This window comes from Aquarana catesbeiana, linkage group LG03 (assembly GCF_042186555.1).
Source record: "Aquarana catesbeiana isolate 2022-GZ linkage group LG03, ASM4218655v1, whole genome shotgun sequence".
In the NCBI taxonomy this organism is placed as follows: domain Eukaryota; kingdom Metazoa; phylum Chordata; class Amphibia; order Anura; family Ranidae; genus Aquarana; species Aquarana catesbeiana.
This window is the reverse complement of record NC_133326.1, coordinates 587647637-587669420: the sequence shown is the minus strand read 5'-3', so window position 1 is coordinate 587669420 and position 21784 is coordinate 587647637. Positions and strand designations below refer to the sequence as shown.

At 42.2% G+C, this 21784-nt stretch overlaps 1 protein-coding gene across 1 annotated transcript in view; it reads right to left on the bottom strand.

Moving 5' to 3' along the window:
• RASSF2 (Ras association domain family member 2) overlaps positions 1-21784 on the bottom strand; it is an 89834-nt gene that overhangs the window by 53498 nt on the left and 14552 nt on the right. Inside the window, exons 2-4 of the mRNA XM_073622044.1 lie at positions 9965-10055; positions 2168-2243; positions 97-248 (exon numbers count right to left, since the gene is read on the bottom strand). Of these exons, the coding sequence (XP_073478145.1) occupies positions 97-248; positions 2168-2243; positions 9965-10023 (287 nt within the window). The 5' untranslated portion in view covers positions 10024-10055. The remainder of the gene's footprint in view (positions 1-96; positions 249-2167; positions 2244-9964; positions 10056-21784) is intronic.

Here is a 21784-nt window from a genome sequence, read left to right as displayed (position 1 = left end):
GCTTGTTCAAAGAAGCTAGCTCAGTACATAATGTACGCCCAGAGAAATAATATGAGGGATGTTGTATGAGAGATAGGAGTACCTCTAAAGCCTTACCCCTGAGTGAGGAGATTACACCCAGAATGCCAAGACGTGGAGGATGGAGGCGGGCGTATTCTTTCATTGTCATCTTGCATCTGAAGTCTGATAGGCCGTCTTAAACCCCAGAAAATATTCAGAAGTCCTTCCACAATCAGCTCCCCTTCTTCCTGTGAAGAGGAGGCAGACAATCTTTATATTGAATAGAAATATTTCACATGTGTAGCACCACATAAGCCGCTGATTCAACTGGTTCTTTCCCAAAACAGTTCAGAGGCCACCATTCTCACAGGCCAACTTGTCCATTCACTCTAGCTCCATTAAACTGGGGGCTGTCTTTTTACCATTTATTGCTTTTAGATCTTGTAACTGGAGACAGGTTGGGGTGGTATTAGATACTCCAGAGATGGTGACTTCACTAGTAGAACATACTAAAGATATGAGATTCAATGATGAGTCTGTGTAAGGCAGCAGTGTGATGCAGAGTGCGGGGGGGGGGGGGGCAGAGAGACAGAGCATCGTGTGTATAAGGCATGTAGAATTCATGTAAGTGATCTGCAGGATTCAAAATTGTGGGTTTAGTGGTCCCTGAAGTCCAAAAGGTTGGCAATTACTTTAGACAATGGTTTTGATTAAAAAATATTGGTACAGGCTTTCTATTGATCCAGTTGATGGTTTTGAGAGTGAAAGCTGGTTTTATTTTGCCTAAAGAAAATCAGGCAATAGTAAAATCCTTTTTTTTAATCCCTTAACGATTGTTAACCTTTTGGTTAGGATTGTGTCTTAATTCTTCCAGGAATGTGTAACTTATACTATTTTTGAGACTAACTATTTTTTTTTACCTTTCCATGCCAGCGGCCTCCCGGCCCTTTAAGAGTTCTAAAAGCTGGGAGGTGAAGGCTTACATTCAGGTCATGTGACCACTGTGATTGACTATCACACCGGTCACATGATCGGAAAGCTCCCGATCGCAAGTATGCATCAGGAGTTTATCGATCCCCGCTGGCTACCATGCTGGGAGTGTGCAGGGAGAGCGCCCGTAGCATTGTAAGTGGTTTACACAGGGCCGCACGTATGCGGCCGCTCAGCATTAACATCCACATGCCGAAAGGCCGCATATATGCGTACGGCTGGCATGAAGAGGTTAAAGTAGGCACAGACTTAACATCTGCCATCTGATTTTCCATCATATTAGTTCCAATAAAGAAAAAAAATAAAATTGTGTAATCCATACACACTGGCACAACACATGGCCCTGTTTCTATTGCTTTATATACTAGGAATGCATTATGTTGGCAGTTTGGCCCAGCCATCAATGTCTGAGTATTAATGAGCAAATGTGTTCATCATAGTCAGAGGTCAGGCTCGGAGGCCATTACACAAGCAGGTCACCCTAGTGGATGACATGGCACCCAAGGTGCGGGATCTAAGCACTAACTGGTATTTACCAGATCTCCTGATGGTGGAAATGTGCCGAGACTTAATACCAGGTCACGATCCTCAGGATTGCGCCAACAGGGAGGTGAACAAGTTGGGGTCCAGCAGCAGATATAGCAGGTAAGGATCGAGCAGAAGCGTACTCAGTAAATAAGCCAAAAGTTGGTAACAAGTGGTTGCAGGTTGGGATCAAGCAGAAGCATAGGGCGAGGAAAAAGCCAAGGTCAGTAAGGGATGGTAGTAGAGATAACGACAGCTACAAATATGCAAAAGAGGCAAGGATATTGGCTGGAGAGAGAGCACAATAATCTGGCAAAGAGGAAGTGCAGAGACAGAAGCTTATGGGAGGAGTAAAAGGTTCAAGAAAAACAAGACAAGAGGCAAGGTTGTCCAAAGAAATCAGACATGGAGCTGTCCAGCATGTCAGGTGGCTCAGCCAGAACAGCCACAGCCAAGCACCGCCAAGGATGCAGGGTCAAATCCAGACCCTCACAGTATTGTTCCTGAACCGTCTACTAGTTCATAGATCATGTTGTGTTAATTTATACAAGTACAGTGTTGTTTAACACATCAGTACGTTATTAACAATTGGCAATGGCTATTAATAAAAAGGTTTAAAGATCCACAATAACATTGGATCCTATTACTTTACCTCTCGGTGCCTCAGCTGTAGGTTCTGTCCTTCATAATAAAGATTATAATTCTTCAAGTGTGCCAGTAGCTCATGCCTAAAAAAAACAAAAACAAAACAAAAAAAAAAAAGAGACAAGACTGATCAGAGTTCCCCATAACTCCCCTGACAATCATTTCTGCGATCAGCCTGTCAAGTTTGTATTCTCATTGGAGCAAGGATTACAAAGATTCCAAGCTGTTCCTCTGCCTGTAGGCATAACAAAAACAAGGGGTTTCAACGTGTTACATTTCCATACATGCTTATCACATCTTCCTCTATAGATGAATTCCTTTTCATTGTTTTTCTCGTGGAGAACAGACTGTCTGGTGTGATAGACATACATGATATGTAGTCAAGTGCTAGCTGGATTATGTAGGTCAGTAGGCTGTGTGAGATGCAAAGAACGAGGAGCTATAGCAGGGATATGCAATTAGCGGACCGCCAGCTGTTGCAGAACTACAAGTCCCATGAGGCATAGCAAGACTGACAGTCACAAGCATGACACCCAGAGGCAGAAGCATGATGGGACTTGTAGTTTTACAGCAGCTGGAGGACCACTAATTGCATATCCCTGAGCTACAGGTTCCCAGTGCTGCTGCCAATGTCTCAAATCATTTTGTAAGCTGTGCAAAATTATGTTGGCCATAAAAATAATTCTGTTGTATGTCGTAACTACAATTTCATTGGAAGAAGTGCATCTTTCAGAAATCTATAGTAAATGGCCAGATCAATAACTGATGGTGCTACATGAACAACTTCACTAAATGGGCAAATCAATAAAAGAGAATGATAACTTCAAGCAGTCTTTGCTGCATGTATCAGTCTCAAAAAATTGACTAATCCAAATATAGAAAATACTGTGACAGACATGAACAGATCTATTGGGGCATGTAAAAAAGGAACTCTATGCAGAACATTTTTTTTTTTTTAGTTTTGGATAGGATGTAAAAGGATTAGGAACCCAGTCATTTTTTTTTTTATTGCTGCTTGAGTGCCCACTGTGAAGATTGCCCTCACTTCCTGCCCTGGTGACCAAGGTCACAGATACAAATCTCCCCACCGTGATACAGACAATAAGGGTCTGTGATGGGGTTTGGTCTTGTGTTGATGGGCAAATGCAGCCTTCTTTCATCTGCATTTCTTTTACATTTAAGATTGGTGCAAGACACTTCTGTGATCATTCAGAGGTCATTGACAGCTGCATGTGACCTGAGTTGCATCACCCTGCTTCAAGCTGCTTTTGCATTCCAATTAATGTGTATGGGGAGAGAAGCAGTTTTGATGTTCGAAATAGCCCATCAAGGCAGTCCCTTACACATGACAGAGGTTTTAACCCTTATGTCAGGACAGGAATGTCGGAGTGGCCATTGCTGACTTGTTTTTGAAGGTGAATTTTCCAAGATTGCTATTCTTACGCTTTCTTCATAATTTGCTAGATCACAGGCCTAATAACAGCCATGCATAGGTTAAACCACCCTTCATCCAATATGCATGTCTGTTCAAGTTGACTAAAGTCAGCCATAGATGGTTCGAATCTCGGTCAGTTCAGCAGGGACCGGCCAAGATTCAAACCATGTATGGGCAGGCTGATTGTACCCAAGTTTAATGATCAATCCACTTGGGTACAACCAGCATGTCAGGTTTTGCATGTGGTTATTGCCAGTGACTGTAGCCACTAGCAATAAATCACTGTAAATTTATCTGGCAGGGCCAGCTTCCCACACTCCACACCGGGAGAACACAATAGCTCCGCGGGAGGGATTCCCCCATCAACACAGTCAGTGCTGATGGGGGAAATCGAGCGATTTTCTTTCCTGCAGCCTGTGGTTGCAGGAAAGAAAATCGCACCGTCTATGGACGGCTTAAGTAGTAAAGAAAGGATAAGGATGACAGCCTTGGAATGTGAAAAGTGTTAAAACAAGTCAAAAGTGGAAGCTCTATATTTCTATTTTGACAATGTTTCTATTGCTGTATCCTTGTTGCAGGAGTTTATCCTTGCATCATTTCCTGCCTCAGTGACCACTATTACTGAGCCAAAGAGTGAAGAAAACCCTCACCCTCAAGACTACAAAAAGAGGCCAGACAGGGAATTTAAGCATTCCTTACTTTATCCAGTAGAAAAAAGGTCTGGAATTTTTAATAAAACAACAATAATGAGTACATTTGATTGATACCACATGCAAAAACTTTGGTGATCGTGAATAAATCTGTACATGATTTCTCATGTCTCATTAGTCTCCTTCATGATGCATCCAAATGTCTATGGCAAAATGTCTATGGCAGGGGTGCTCTGATGTGGCCTGTGACCTCATGCTCTGGGATGGCAGGTCAGCAAGCCCAGATCTGAGGCTGCTGATCTGCCATCCCAGAGGGCTAGCGTGGATCCAGCACCAGAGGAAGCAATCAAACGTGCAGGAAGCAGGAGCCGCATAAGCCGATGCTTCCTCTGTAGCAAGGGCTCTTGTCCCTGGCGCAATGATACCAAGTGCACTTTGCCTGGTACCTTCCTAGCAGCCTAATGATGCCAGCAGAAGCTGGAAGAGAAAAAAGGTCAGTTTATTAAACATCATATACACTGCACTTTTGTAATGGGCAGATTGGAACTTTAAAAGAAAAAAAAAAAAAAAAGAAGGTTATTAGGCTGCTTTAACCTCTTAAAGACCACCCACCGCACATATACTGCGGCAGAGCGGCTCTGTTGCACGAAACAATGTACCTGTACGTTGTTTAATGCAATAGATACTATGGGTGCGGGAGCACGCCCACGGGTCCGGCGGACTAGATGTCCGCCAGCCACCCACGATCGCGCCAGAGAGGCAGAACAAGGATCTGCCTATGTAAACAAGACAGATCCCCGTTCTGACAGGAGACAACACTGAGATCTGCGGTTCCTAGTGATCAGGAACAGCGATCTCTGTGTTGTCACAGTGAGCCCATCCCCCACACAGTTAGAACACACCTAGGAAACACAGTTAACCCCTTGATCGCCCCCTAGTATTAACCCCTTCCCTGCCAGTGTCATTTATACATTGAATAGTGCATTTTTTTTAGCACTGATCACTGTAATAATGTCACTGGTCCAGAGAGAAGAAAAGAAAATCGCAGATTGCCACCATTACCAGTAAAAACCATCAAAATAAAAAATAGAGTCCATAAGTCTATCCCCATTTTGTAGATGCAATAACTTTTGCACAAACCAATCAATATACGCTTATCTTTTTTTTATTTATACCAAAAATATGTGGAATACATAATGGCCTAAACTGATAAATTTGTGTATAAATTACACATACATACATACATACATACACACACACACAGTGGGGACAGGAAGTGTTCAGACCCCCTTAAATTTTTCACTCTTTGTTATATTGCAGCCATTTGCTAAAATCATTTAAGTTCATTTTTTTCCTCATTAATGTACACACAGCACCCCATATTGACAGAAAAACACAGAATTGACGACATTTTTGCAGATTTATTAAAAAAGAAAAACTGAAATATCACATGGTCCTAAGTATTCAGACCCTTTGCTCAGTATTTAGTAGAAGCACCCTTTTGATCTAATACAGCCATGAGTCTTTTTTGGGAAAGATGCAACAAGTTTTTCACACCTAGATTTGGGGATCCTCTGCCATTCCTCCTTGCAGATCCTCTCCAGTTCTGTCAGGTTGGATGGTAAACCTTGGTGGACAGCCATTTTTAGGTCTCTCCAGAGATGCTCAATTGGGTTTAAGTCAGGGCTCTGGCTGGGCCATTCAAGAACAGTCACGGAGTTGTTGTGAAGCCACTCCTTCGTTATTTTAGCTGTGTACTTAGGGTCATTGTCTTGTTGGAAGGTAATCCTTCGGCCCAGTCTGAGGTCCTGAGCACTCTGGAGAAGGTTTTCGTCCAGGATATCCCTGTACTTGGCCGCATTCATCTTTCCCTCAATTGCAACCAGTCATCCTGTCCCTGCAGCTGAAAAACACCCCCACAGCATGATGCTGCCACCACCATGCTTCACTGTTGGGACTGTATTGGACAGGTGATGAGCAGTGCCTGGTTTTCTCCACACATACCGCTTAGAATTAAGGCCAAAAAGTTCTATCTTGGTCTCATCAGACCAGAGAATCTTATTTCTCACCATCTTGGAGTCCTTCAGGTGGTTTTTAGCAAACTCCATGCGGGCTTTCATGTGTCTTGCACTGAGGAGAGGCTTCCGTTGGGCCACTCTGCCATAAAGCCCCGACTGGTGGAGGGCTGCAGTGATGTTGACTTTCTACAACTTTCTCCCATCTCCCGACTGCATCTCTGGAGCTCATCCACAGTGATCTTTGGGTTCTTCTTTACCTCTCTCACCAAAGCTCTTCTCCCCCAATAGCTCAGTTTGGCCGGACGGCCTGCTCTAGGAAGGGTTCTGGTCATCCCAAACATCTTCCATTTAAGGATTATGGAGGCCACTGTGCTTATAGGAACCTTAAGTGCAGCAGAATTTTTGTAACCTTGGCCAGATCTGTGCCTTACCACAATTCTGTCTCTGAGCTCTTCAGGCAGTTCCTTTGACCTCATGATTCTCATTTGCTCTGTCATGCACTGTGAGCTGTAAAGTCTTATATAGACAGGTGTGTGGCTTTCCTAATCAAGTCCAATCAGTATAATCAAACACAGCTGGACTCAAATGAAGGTGTAGAACCATCTCAAGGATGATCAGAAGAAATGGACAGCACCTGAGTTATATATATATATATATATATATATATATATATATATATATATATATATATATATATATATATATATATAGTGTGTCACAGTAAAGGTTCTGAATACTTAGGACCATGTGATATTTCAGTTTTTCTTTTTTAATAAATCTGCAAAAATGTCAACAATTCTGTGTTTTTCTGTCAATATGGGGTGCTGTGTGTACATTAATGAGGAAAAAAAAAAAAAAAAAAAAAGAAGAACTTAAATGACTTTAGCAAATGGCTACAATATAACAAAGAATGAAAAATTTAGGGGGTCTGAATACTTTCTGTCCCCACTATATATTATACACTGGATATGTATTATAGCAGAAAGTAAAAATTATATATTTTTTTTTCTAAATTGTCGGTCTTTTTTTATTTATAGCGCAAAAAATAAAAAACGCTGAGGTTATCAAACACCACCAAAAGAAAGCTCCATTTGTTGGGAAAAAAAAAGGACATCAATGTTATTTGGTTACAACGTCGCCATACCGCGCAATTGTCAGTTAAAGCGACGCAGTGCCGTATCGCAAAAAACGGCCAGCTCATTGAGGGGGTAAATCCTTCCGGTCCTTAAATGGTTAACACTGACTTGCAGGTGCAACTCAATGCACCTGCGGCTTTCCTGTGGGTTAGCTGCACTGAGCCATCGACTTCTATTATATCCTGCAGGTTTGGTGAGCTTTCTGAAAGCGCACCAAAACTCCTGAATGCAAGTGCACCACCTCCACAAGATGGAAGACTATGGCAAAGTGCTGCTAATCTGCAGGAAAGCCACAGGTGCCCTGTGCTGCACCCGCGGTGTGGGTAAACCGCAACGTTTCACTGTGAAACCACCACCCACCTTATAGGGGGTTCAGAACAGCAAGGGCTTGTTTACATTTGCAGTTTGGGGGGGTTGGGGGCGGCATAGGTGTGCACTCCAAAACTCAAACGCACATGCCTTTCTCTGCAGCCTCAGCTGCACTGGGTGGTGAATGAATGGAAAGTGCTCTGTGCTGAGTGGCTTCCTGTTCATTCACAAACTGAAGCATAGTAAACACATTTTACTCTGCTTCAGTTATGAATGGACACATTGAGCAAGTATGTTTACTGTGCTCATTTAGAAAAGGAACTATTTACTAGCCCATTCCCCCGCTTCCCATCCTGAAGCATCCCCTGCAGACATCCGGAGGGAGAGGAGAGAAGCCAACAGCACTGCAGGGCGGGGAGGCCAACAAGGGGGGGGGGCGGAAAGTAGTGGGAATTGGCAACGCACATAGCGATTAGGGTGTGCCCAGGCACACCCCCTGTGCACGCATATGGGGGGGCGGTAAAACCCCATACTTCATTGTGGCCCATGACCGGTTACCAAATAACTTAAAGTGAGAAAAAAACTCCCTTGTAAGACTTATACCTATTGGTAAGCCTATAATAAGGCTTATCTATAGCTACAGTACAGGAGATATTTACTTTAGATGCAGCTGATGACGTCACTGGAGCATGTGATAGGAAGGAACAGCATACCCGTGCTGTTCCTTCAGAGCCATCCCGTAAACAGTGACTCCTGCCCGCATGCCATTCACATTGCCAAAACCCACAAACCTGGAAGGAAGACCGAGTGAAGATGAAAGCACTGACAGCACGCCGCTGGAGGGCTTAGTTTTCTGGTAAGTCTGTCATAATGTGCTAGTATGCTATACATACTAGCACTTTATGGAGTTAAAGTGCCCAGTGTTTTTTTTTTGTTTTTTTTACTACTGCTTTAAGTGGCCCTTGCTCTTCAAAAGGTTGAGCACCCCTGGTCTATAGTCATTTTTAGTTCTGAAGTTATAACAACTAAAGCCAACCTTTACCTTGTTATGACCCATGATCAGTTCAACATGCAAGCAGTGAAAAAAAAAAAAAATTATTGTAGTAGAAACTTTCCCCATGTGGTCACTTCTCATCTACGCCCAATTTAATGACCACAATGAGGTGTTTTCCCCACTCATATCTGTGCTCCCTAAGTATTTGTTCAGTGGGTATTATACAAAAATTATACTGGAAGCACTGTCGTATTTAAATGCATCATATTATTATAGTTCTTTAGTATGCTGACATCTAGTGGTGTTTTTGGGCCACTACAGCTTGTGTACTAATGTGGTGGGGAATATTCCTCTGTCCTCCCCTCCTTTATTTCTAGTTAGTTTAGTCTTAGCTAGACCCTTGTTCCCTCAATCAAAGTTAGTTATTCAAGGAGACAGGGTTTAGGAAAGTGATTGTGTTCTTAAAATAAATAAATAAAAAAATTAAAAACCTGGAAAAACATCCTCAATACTGCAATTAGCTGAATTAAAATTCTGTTGGATTCAACTCCTGTGTCTTATTGAAGAGTAAAACTGCTTGTGGATGGTGCCAGGTCAGCAGGTGACCATATCGGTTCTAAAGAGGTATTTGAAACAGAGCAAGCAAAAGGCGCCTACTTAGCGATTGGATTGGAAGCTCTGGAATGTTACAAAATGGCAGCATTTTTTTTGAGAATATTATTTCTCACCTTAAAAAAAAAAAAAAAAAAAAAAAAAAAAAAAAGGAAGAAGAAGGAGAGAAAATCTAAGAAAACAAAACATTTTCGCTTTGCAAATTTCCCAAAGAAAACAAATTTGGTCTTGAACGATAACTGCTAAAATCCAGCAATGAAAGCCATGTATTATATGTATTATATTTTTAACTTGTGAATGCCATTTCTCCAATAGGAGTATACACTCCACAAAAAAAAATAAAAAAATAAATAAAAAAGAAGAAAAGGTTTTGTCTTAGAGCTGAACATGCTAGCAAAGTTCCTTTGATACACAATTCCTGTATTGTGTAGGTCATTTACTCCCCATTATTCACAGTAGACTGGTTTAAGTGTAAAGGAAGTATAGGAACCTTACAATAGGATTAGAATTGTGAAGAGGGCATTTGAAGGCCAATCAAGCTAGTAATTCCTGAGAGGATGTCAGGGTCAGGAAAGGACACAAAGAACAAGGAATATCAGATTTATAGAGGGCAGAGATGTAGCTGGAAGGTGTCAATAGGAAAAACTCACTTGGAAATATACTTGTCCTTCCCACATGGGACTAGTGATGTCTCTGGTGGCTGCTCCATGTGTTCATCCCTTGATCTATTAGAGGGACAGCCTGAAAGAAGATCATTAGCATGTAACTCATGTTCTACCAAAACTACAGAAAGCAAGTTAGTGACCAGAATCATCGTCACTAAAGAGTAGTGAAAAAGCTGAACCTGCAAAAGAAGGTGCCAATGTCATCTAGAAAATTGCTTCAAAGTTCAGAAATGACTTGGTTTTTTACAAAATAATCACATTTTGCTTTTAAAATAACATTTTTATCTACTGGTCTTTCAGTATTAGAATAATTAATATACTAAAACAGAACCCAATACCTTCAGTAAACACCTTATCTGTTACATCACTGATAGCAAATAAGAGCTTCTAATGCGTAATCATAGCTGAGCCTTGATAGAGGGCTGAATCAACGTTGGCCCCTTTTACCAAAAACAATTTAGCAAACTTTTTTATTTGAATAACGTGTAAACAGCCATGTGTGCCATGTGAATCCTTTGGAGCTTACGTGAACAGCCTTGCTGCTTTTCCTTCTCTTTATATAGTGGATAAGTGCTTAAATGGGGGACATGCATAATTTTTTGTTGTTCCTGAACATTTTATATAATTTATACTTGTATTATTTGTATTCCTTAGTGTTATTTCTATTGAGGGGGCCTTTGTACCTCCCTATATTTTAATCTAGGGGAGTTAACAACCTATGGACAGATTTTAAATTCTTGGCTGATCATTTTTTCCTGCTTTGGTAGTTTTTCAAGTTATGTGTATGCATTTCATATTATGCATGAGAACTTTTTTTGACATGTGTATTCACATTTCAGACTGACCAATTTCCCCCTGAAGATTTTCCTGAAATCAAAACGTGTTGAGAGTCCTATACTATGATATATTTTATGACTGGTCAAAGTTTGACTATTGAAATTCTGTAACACATCTGTGTGTTGGGTGGTTGTGTCTTATTAGTGAACATCAGGACATTTTGCCAGGAACCATGAAACAGATGGAGACAGAAAATGCAATAAAAACATCACACCTTTTAATTAAATGGTACAACTGGTAAACATAGTCAAAACATAGCCAGGGTTCAGTAGCCAAATCGGGTAGTCAGAACAAGCCAGGAAATCAGGAAGCCAGAGATCAGCTTAGTCAGAGGCAGCAGACAGGATCAGGAACCAGAAGGGAAGTCAGCCAGGCAAGTCTTCAACAGGATTACAGCAGAGAGTCTCTAGATATGTTAACCAAGTTGAAGTCATTGAAGAAATGAACCAGGCAGTTTAAATATCCAGAAGGAGCTGGCTGTGGGCTTGACTGATGAGCAGGAGATGATCAACAGGTGAGCCACTGTGGAACAATGAGTACTGGCAAACAATGACACAATTGTGGCCATGTTTCTAATCAGCCTTGTTGTTTTTATAAGTTCAGCCCCAATGGGCATTTTTATGATTAAGAAGCCAAAATGCACACTCACAGAAATATAACATCAAAGAGCTCATCTGCAACCATGCCACATTGGATGGCAGCTGTCCACCAGAAGAGCCGCTTGTGATAGCAAACAGCGTGTTGTCAGTGCCAATGTTCCAGGAAGTGAGGAGAGCCACTGTGGGGCACAAGGCAGGATGTGATGTGAGCTACCTACCGAGTGCATCACCTTCCTATGGGATTTTTATGAACTACCTATGCTACACAAGTATATCTTTACATTTATCTAGTGGGGTAGAGGCTTACTCATGTGGATGGTGCATTAGCATTTGTTTGTGCCACAATTTCAATTGTTGATTGTGCACTTGTTTTTATGAAAGTTCTTTTATGTCAATTTTAAATAAAAATTTAATTGTTTTATTATTGGTGTTTGGTTTGAGTGGTGCCTAAGAAATCCCAGTCTGCCTTTTCTTCTGCAATATTATTATCAGGGATGTGGCACCTTGGTACTTATCAGACTTAATTTTAATTTAGCTAACAATACTGGCTTAAGCTGGCCATACATTAATCAAAATTCTGATCCAAATTTTGATTCATGCATGGGCACTCTGATGGATCACCTAGCTCCCCGCTTGGGTGCTTCCGCCAAGATACAGCTTCCTCCACTCTGGAACCAGTAACCGGGTATTATAGCTGAATATTGCACCCAAGAGCTAGACGACACTAGCTTAGGTGCAAACTGGAACTGACTTTATTGTAAATTTACATAAAATATACCACACAAGATCAGGTAAGAGCTTAAATCACATTATCCTAAACAATGCAAACTATAAACAGTAATGTCAGTACATCTAATGAACAGCTAACAAACAGTAAGCTAATTAACAACTAGTCACCTAGACAAGCCTATATGTCAGTGCCCACCCAGTTTGGCACCAGTAGTCAAGAAGACCCAGGGCTGTCCAAATCTCATTAATCAGCTTTTTCACATACATCTTCTCCCTGTGTTTCAAGTTGGCAGAGACCATCAGGGCTTCCTTGACTGTTAAATGTGGTAATGTAATCTTGCAATATATAACAGGACATCTTCCTGAATTCGTGTAGCTCCCTCAATGCCAAGGCCCATAGTCAGTAGGCAAGAGGCTACCCTGCCGTCCCCTCCAAAAGCCCCTGTCCTGGTCGGGTCTGTCACAGGCACCCTTGCTGTACACAAGTCGATTCATCGATCCACTTGTGTACAACCAGCCTGTCGGGTTTTCCCACACAGCAATAAGCCAGCAGCACTAATTGTGTTCACCCGGCAGGGTGGGCTCCCCGCGCTCCCTGCTGGCAGAGCATAATAACGCTGCAGGAGGCATTCCCCATCAACACTGAATTTGTTCAATTTTCTTTCCTTTCATCCGTGGTGGAAGGAAAAAAAAAAAGTACATAATGTAAGGCCTGCTTTAGGGTAGAGTACACTTACAATATACTGTCATCAAACTCTGTCAACAGCCAACATCACTGGGATGACACCACTTTCTGAAAAACCTCAAAGTCCCTGGAAACTGAGCCCCAGGGGGACCAGGGCAACTTCCAGCCTATGTAATGCGGTTTGAAAAAACTCATGTGCAATACTGTCCAATAGACTAAATGTGCTGAGATGCCATTCAAAATAAAATGACACCACAACACAAGAAGTGCCTCCCCAATGCTTTTCTGAAGCTCCATGAAGAGCCTGTAAACATTAGCTTTCCTTTACCTGTTAAAAAAATATCAGTACTTATTGATCTGCATCCAGTACATGTATTGGTTTGTTTTGTTATGCTGACCTTTCCATGTACATATACCATGGTCGTTATAATTCGGTTGAGATATCTGTACTATCTGTGTGTACCTTAAAAATATATTTTTTTCAATACTTTATATATCAGCTTTCCTAAAGTTGGGATATGCACACCCCGAATGTTAAAGTTCTCAAGTCTGGTCAATAAGTGCACCAGAAGTACTCAAAAGTCTGGGTTTTCCAGGTGGTCTTGGCAGCTTGTAGGAGAAGCATTGACCAGGTGAGACGTGCCACAATAGGCTGCCTGCTATAAATCTTAAGGGTTACTTTGCTTTCTCTCTGGGTAATGGTCCAAACGAAACCTGGAGCCAAGCTATATATCCCCATTAAATGAACAATTATTACCATACGTGCTAGTGAGTTAGATTAAAGTGTAACTAAAGGCAAACTTTTTTTTTTTTTGATAGAATAAGAAAATCCTGTCCGTTTTTTTTGCCATCTCTATCCCATAGGGAAGATTTCCCATCACTTCCTGTCTTATTGCCAACACAGGAAGCAAGAAGAAATTCCTCCAAAGTGAGGAGATTTTAGTGGGTCACCAGAAATAGTGTCCCCATTGGAAACTTTGCTTTCTGTGTTCTGATGTCAACTCAAAATTTGAGATTTCCTTTTACTTTCACTTTTGATGATAACAGTAAAAGGACAAATAGAGTGAAGGGCCCAGACAGCAATAAAAAAAACCGACAGGTGTTCTAACCCATCTCCACACTATCCAAAACTAGCAGAAAAGTTTTGTCTTTAGTTACACTTGAGAAATAGTTACATCACTGATCTTTGCTGGAGAAAAACACCCGGGTTGGCACATAAAGAACAGCCCTCATAAACCCAGCCAGTGCTGCAGCCTCATTACAGCTTGCGTTTGTCCGGATGCATTGGAGGGCTAACCAGTGACACTAGAGGTGAAAGAATACGCTAATACATGGCAGGCATCGAGCTGATCTCCAAAACACACACCTTACTTAGCCTTGCCTCTCATGTAACCACTTCCTGCCCGCATGAAGTCATAGGACGTGGTGGGCTTGAAGTGGTTATACATCTGGATGATGCCTACAGCTACAAGCATCATCCAGATATATCTTTTTTCAGCTACCGATTCCCTACAATGTAAAAGCCTTCCCAGCAGCGCCTGCTCGTTCTCGCCTTTTAGATCGGAAATCCAGAGATTTGATCCAGTGGCGGCGCCGGGTTACCACAGAGCTGGCCGGAGGACCAGATGGTCCCTGGCCATCTCTACGATCATGGGAGGCCGGAAGCGACGTCATGATTCCGGCTCTGGCAGATATAAACACTGCCATTTTTTTCCTAGAAAGCAGAGATCAGTGTTTGTTTTTTTATCTCATGGTTTCCAGGGTAGAGGAGATATCTGGGGTCATGTATACCCCAGATGTCTCCATAAAGAGGACCTGTCTGCCTTATTTCTATCACAAGGGATGTTTACATTTCTTGTGATAGGAATAAAATAAATTATTACAATTAAAAAAGGGACAATGTAAAATTATATATATATATTATATTTATTCATTTAAAGTGCCCCTGTCCCCTCATGCTCACACACAGAAGCGAATGCATATGTAAACGGTGTTTGCACCACAGGAGAGGTATCGCCACAAACATTATAGTGAGAGCAATAATTCTGGGACTGGACCTTCTCTGTAACGCTAAACTAATAACCTGTAAACATTTTTAAAGTGTCGCCTATGGATTTTTAAAAACCGTAGTTTGGCACCATTCCACAAGCATGCGTAATTATAAAGCATGACATGTTAGGTATCTATTTAATCCATGTAACATCATCTGTTAGATTCCAGAAAAAAATTGGGTTATCTATTGTTTTTTGTTTGCATTAAAGTGTATTTTTTCCCAAAAAATTGCGTTGGAAAAAATCACTGCGCAAATACCGTGTGACATAACAAATTGTAACAACCACCATTTTATTCTCTAGGGTGTCTGCTAACAAAAAAACAAAAACAAAACAAAAACATAAAATATTTGGGGCAAAAAAAAAAAAATACAGATTTTTACATGTAGCATGTCAGAGAAATGTCAGAATGGGCCTGGGTGGGGACTGGTTCATATTCATTGATCTTTAAAAAGATTTGAATTACTAAAATGTTGAAATGATCATTTCCTTTCAAAACTGACATTTCATTTTCAGGTATGTGTTCATTCCAGCACCTGAAAGCCATGCGGCAGTTTAGGTTTGCTTCTCTTCTAACAAGGCTTTTGCCAGGGTGCCACTCTCTGGAACCACCATTTATTTTATTCACCATCTTTTAAATGGTGTACATCCTAAAGTCTTTGGGCAGAAGTGAGAATTCTGGCAGGGATATCCTATCCCTGGAGCCACCCAAGAGATGCAAGCTGACAGCATGCGATTGGGTATAAATATTGGTTTTCGGTAAATCTTCAAAAAGATTGGCAAAGACAGCTAAAGTTTCACAAGCACAGGAGAGCCATGTGCTGAATCGCCAGTCGTAGAGGTGCAGTAGGACAGTAGTTACAGTACGCTTACTTTGTATTCTTTATGAAATTGCATTTGTCTTCCTGTTTTCAGACATGCTGCTATAGATCCGGCCTGTCATCGAGGCGTGTGACAGGAGAGTCACTTCCTTCCTAAAGGTCACAGAGCTTCCTCTCCTGCAAGCTGATGGGGGTGCAATTGACAAAGGCCGGTGACAGGGAGGGATAAGTAACTTGTATTAGCATTTGTGTACAATGTGCTGCTAAACGTAAATCCAAACTGTAATTTTTCTATGCAATAGATTTCACTAAATTTATATAATGCAGCTAGAGCAGGATTAGCATCAGAGTTTTACAGTCCCCACTGGTTACTTAATAGACCACCATTCCATCGAAATTCTATGATCCCTGAAACGCTGCATAAACTGTGCAAACTACACACGAGGCATTGGTACTTTACAAGCCTCTCACTAAATAGGCTGCAAATGCATAAAAACATTGTTGAACCTGCCGAGAGTCTCTTGGTTTCCAGCAGCCATTCCCGTGATGTGGTACCACTTTAGGCCACTGGCTGGAAAATTTCAGTTCTGACACCTGCCATCCACTGTAAAACATGCCATCCTTTCTTGACTTGTTTACTTGCTGACTAGGTATACTGTCGCCATTAAAACAAAAAAAAAAAAAAAAAAAAAAAAAAAGAAAAAACATGACAGCATCATAGGTGAGTAAAAAAGGAAAAAATACCTAAACTGCAATTGGGATCAGGGGATCATGCCATGTCATACTTAACCACTTAAGGACCGGGCCTATTTTTCAGACTAGGTGTACAGGTTAAAATCATTTTTTTTGTAAGAAATTTACTTAGAAAAAAAAAAAAAATTATATATATATATATATATATATATATATATATATATATATATATATATATATATATATATATATATATATATATATATAATTTGTGAGTTCTAACACCCTAGAGAATAAAATGGCGGTCGTTGCAATACTTTATGTCACACTGTATTTGCACAGCGGTGTTACAAGCGCACTTTTTTTTGGGTAAAATAAACTTTTCTGACTTAAAAAAAAATAAGACAACAGTTAAGACAACAGTAAAGTTAGCCCATTTTTTTCTTTTATATTGTGAAAGATAATGTTATGCCAACTGAATTGATACCCAACATGTCACGCTTCAAAATTGCGCCTGCTCATGGAATGGGGACAAACTTTTACCCTTAAAAATCTCCATAGGCGACGTTTAAAAAATGTATACAGGTTACATGTTCAGAGGAGATCTAGGGCTAGAATTATTGCTCTCGCTCTAACGATCACGGCGATACCTCACGTGTGGTTTGAACATAATTTTCATATGCGGGCACAACTTAAGTATGTGTTCGCTTCTGCGTGCAAGCTCGGGAGGACGGGGCACTTTAAATTCTATTTTTTCTTATTTACCGTTTTATTTTTACACTGTCCTTTTAAAAATAATATGTTTGGGTCACTTTTATTCCTATTACAAGGAATGTAAACATCCCTTGTAATAAAAAAAAAAAAGTATGACAGGACCTCTTAAATATGAGACCTGGGGTCAAAAAGACCTCAGATCTCATATATACACACACTAAAATACAATGCTATAGAGCTGAGCGGGGGCCATCTTTCCCTCACTCGGCATCCAGGCAGTGAGGAGAAAGGACGCGATTGTCTCTGTCGCTACAGAAAGCAGCAGAGACGACCGGAGCACAGCGGGGGGGGCCCTCTCCCGCCCCAATAAAAGTGATCTTGCAGCGAATCCGCCGCCGAGACCACTTTTATCAGAAAGAGCGCCGCCGCCCATTTTTAAAAATACCGGACTTATGGGAGCTAGCTGCTGCCATAACAAAGGTATTTAATGTCAAATTAGCTAGGTATAACGACGGTGGGCGGTCCTTAAATGGTTAAAGTGTTACTAAACCCACAACAGTAAAATCAGTGTGTACAGGTGCATCTCATTAAATTTGAATTTCATCAAAAAGTTAATGCATTTCAGTAATTCTATTCAAAAAAGTGAAACTCATATTTTATATACCGTATTTATCGGCGTATAACACGCACCCCGATTTAAGAGGGAAGTTTCAGGAAAAAAAACGTTTTTTTTTCCCAAATAAACCACTTTGAAGCAAAATAATGGTCAGTGCCAATCAATCTGTGCCCATCTGCAGCCTGATCTGCGCCCATCCATTGCAGCCTGATGCCAATCTGCAGCCTCTGTGCCCATCTGCAGCCTGATCTGCGCCCATCCAATGCAGCCTGATGCTTACCTGCAGCCTCACCATCTCTCATGCAGTGCAGGAAATCAGGAGGGGGACGAGCACCGCCGGAATCACCGAGCAGTCATCTTCTGTTTACAGTACTCGGCGCACACACACACACACACACACACACACACACACGTCCCACCTCCACCATCGCCATTGGACCAGCTCCTGTGATTGACAAGACACTGGTCCAATGCCGGCGGGATGTGTGTGTGACGTCAGAGCCGAGTAAGCAAGACATGTCGGCTCAGTGATTTGGCAGCGTCCCCCTGCTTCTCCGAGGAACGCTAATCGGCGTATAACACGCACTCCTGATTTCCCCCCTATTTTCAGGGGGAAAAAGTGTGTGTTATATGCCGATAGATATGGTAGATGCGTTACACACAGTGATATATTTCAAGCATTTCTTTTTTTAAATTTTGAGGATTATGGCTTACAGCTAGTGAAAGCCCAAAGTATAGTATCTCAGAAATTTAGAATATTACATAAGCATGAAGTGCTGTAGAATTTCCTGGCAGAGGGCTGCGCTGACTTTGGACTTGATAAAACACAATGGACCAACACCAGCAGATGACATGGCTCCCCAAATTATCACTGAATGTGGAAACTTCACACTGGACCTCATGCAACTTGGATTCTATGGCTCTCCACTATTCTTCCAGACTCTGGGACCTCGATTTCAAAATGAAGTGCAAAATTTTCCACAACCGTGATTATTTGGGGAGCCATGTCATCTGCTGCTGTTGGTCCACTGTGTTTTATCAAGTCCAAAGTCAGCGCAGCCCTCTACCAGGAAATTCTAGAGCACTTCATTCTTCCCTCGGCTGTCCATCTTTATGGAGATGCTGATTTCATTTTGCAGCAGGACTTGGCACCTGCCCACACTGCAAAAAGTACCAATACCTGGTTTAATGATCATGGTACCACTGTGCTTGATTGGCCAGCAAACTTGCCTGACCTAAACCCCATAGAATCTGTGGGGTATTGTCAAGAGGAAGATGATACCCCAGACCCAAGAATGCAGACAAGCTGAAGGCTGCTATCAACGCAACCTGGGCTTACATACCACCTCAGCAGTGCCACAGGCTGATCACCTCCATTCCACGCCGCATTGATGCAGTAATTCATGCAAAAAGGAGCCAAAACCAAGTATTGAGTGCATACTATACTGTACATCAGGAGTCAGCAACCTTTTTCCACTTAAGGGCCGGATTCAATGTATGTGAATGCATGGAGGGCCGCATTCACCTGCTAATAAATGAAGATAACATTACACAGCTCCTGCACCTCTGGACCCCTTTACATCACACAGCCCCCCTGCACATTACACAGCCCAGGGCTGAGGGCTCACTTCAACTGGCTGATCAGTGCCATCAATGCAGTGTCACCAGTGCAGCCTGATCAGTGCCCATCAGCTCAGCCTCACCAGTGCCCATCAATGCAGCCTGATCAGTGCCCATCAACGCAGCCTCACCAATGAACATCAATGCAACCTCACCAGTGCCCATAAGCTCAGCCTCACCAGTGCCCATCTGCTCAGCCTCGTCAGTGCCCATCAATGCAGCCTCGCCAGTGCATGGAGAGAGGTGAGCCGCTGGTTTACACAGAGCGGGGGATCTTCCGCTTACCCGGCGCGGCCGCAGTGTCAAACTAAGTCCCGCCTCCTGGACCGGCTCCTATGATGGACGTCACACATCTCGGTATTGGACCAGTGTGACGTCCATCATAGCAGCTTGTCCAGGAGGCGGAACTTCATATGTCACTCGGCCATGCTGGCTAGTCTGGCCCTGTATAGCCCCAAGTTCTGGCCAACCCCAGGCCTTGGGACTAATAATTGTAAATAACCAATACCAGACCCGGGGCTTTTTGGGGGCCCACTCTGGGCTATGGCCCCAGTCAGCCCCCCTCCCGACGCCACTGTGGACCAGACATTTAGCGGCCCGCATGTTGGTGACCCCTGCTGTACATGGACATACTTTTCAGTAAGCCAACATTTCTGTATTAAAAGCTTTTCTTATTGGTCTTCTGTAATATTCTTATTATCTGAGATACTGAATTTTCACTATCTGTAAGCCATAATCCCTAAAATTAAAAGACATACATCACAAGTGCAGCACTAAAAGCAAGAAAAAGTTCCAATAATAAAATAATGAAACATCTCCATGTAAACAGTCCCATGGGTGTAAGTCCACAAAAGGAAAGTGCCGAGAAGGATCCGTCACCAAGAGGAAAAAGTTCACACTGACTCTTACCCCAATTCGTTAACCACTTAAGCAAAAGGAATCAACCACGCTTAAAGTGAATGTAAACCCGATTAATGAAATTTGAGCTGGGCACAAAGATCTGCAGTGTTTTGTGATCTCTCTCCAAAGCCCTGTGTCTTGTAGCTTTCTCTTGCTGCGTTCCTCTGTTATCAGCCTGACGAGTTTTCTGTCACATAGGATAAAACCAGCTGGAGTTTTCAGTTAAGGAAGGTTGTTATAAATAGATAAGCAGAGCCCTGAACGATACAATGGAGAGAAATGAGAGTCTCTACCTATGAGGAGAGGGGGTGTGTGCCTTTCCTCCAATCAGCTGTCTTGGCTGTGGGCCCACAATTCTCTGCAATGATAACCAGGAAGAGAACAAAATCCTAACAGGAAGGGCACTTTCTAAACAGTATCTAAAGATGAAGACAGCAGATATACATGTAAAACTTATGTAGGGAGATTTGTTTCGTTTTATCTCTGTGTATCATCTTTGGCTGTTCACTTCACTGGGTATATGGAGGGTTTACATCCACTTTAAAAATAGTCCACTTGAATATCACCATACACATGGGGAAATAGACTGGAGGAACACCAGAGGGATCCTCTTTGGGCAGACTCTCATCCAGGGCCATCTTTAATAGTGATTGGACCTTGGGCAAACAGTTCCCCCCCCCCCCCCCCCCCCCCCCCCCCCCCCAACCACCACATTCTGAGACATACACGAAAATAGCAGGGAGGCTCAAAATCAGTTTTCTGCAGCAGATCACACAGCGATTGAAATTGGTTGCCAAAGATTACAGCCTATCCTTACCGCTCACCGATATGTTGTGAGAGATTACAGCAGATCACTACTGTTCACTGATTGGTTGCTAGAGGTTACTGCACACCATCACCACTCACTGATTGGGTTGCTAGAGGTTACAAGCAACTCATCGAAAGTGCTTCCTATGCCCGCAATTTCTGCCTCCCTTCTCCATTTACAGAAACTGTACTATTGTTTCCCGCAATGAAAAGTGCTCTATGAATGGAGGACGGGTGGATGAATGAAAGATCAGCCTCCTCCTTTTATGAATGGAGGAGGAGGAGTGCCTATGACAGGTGCACCAGCTTGAATTAGCCCTTGTAGTACTGGAATATCACAGCTGCAGGGAAAGGGAGCAGAGAATGAAAGATTTCACCAAGCAGAGCAGCCACCAGCACAAGGGACACTTCTCATTCAGTGAGGTACTGTCCCTTGTGCTGATATAAATAAAATAACTAAACGTAAACCTTTACTTTAAAGCTAAACTTCAGGCAAAGGCAAACAGCTTTAATACACACATGAAATTCATATATGAACTGGTTACCTACCATTAGGATTTGTAGGTCTATCCAGTACCAAGATGTACACATAGCCCAGCCCTGACTATTAGAGGTGAGGTCATAATCTTTCTTCTGAAGTTTTAACTTTTACTCCTCCCAACTCCACCTTCTGAATAGACAGTGAATGGAGAAGAACCACACCAATTAACTTACACCTCTGTCACTTTGCTCT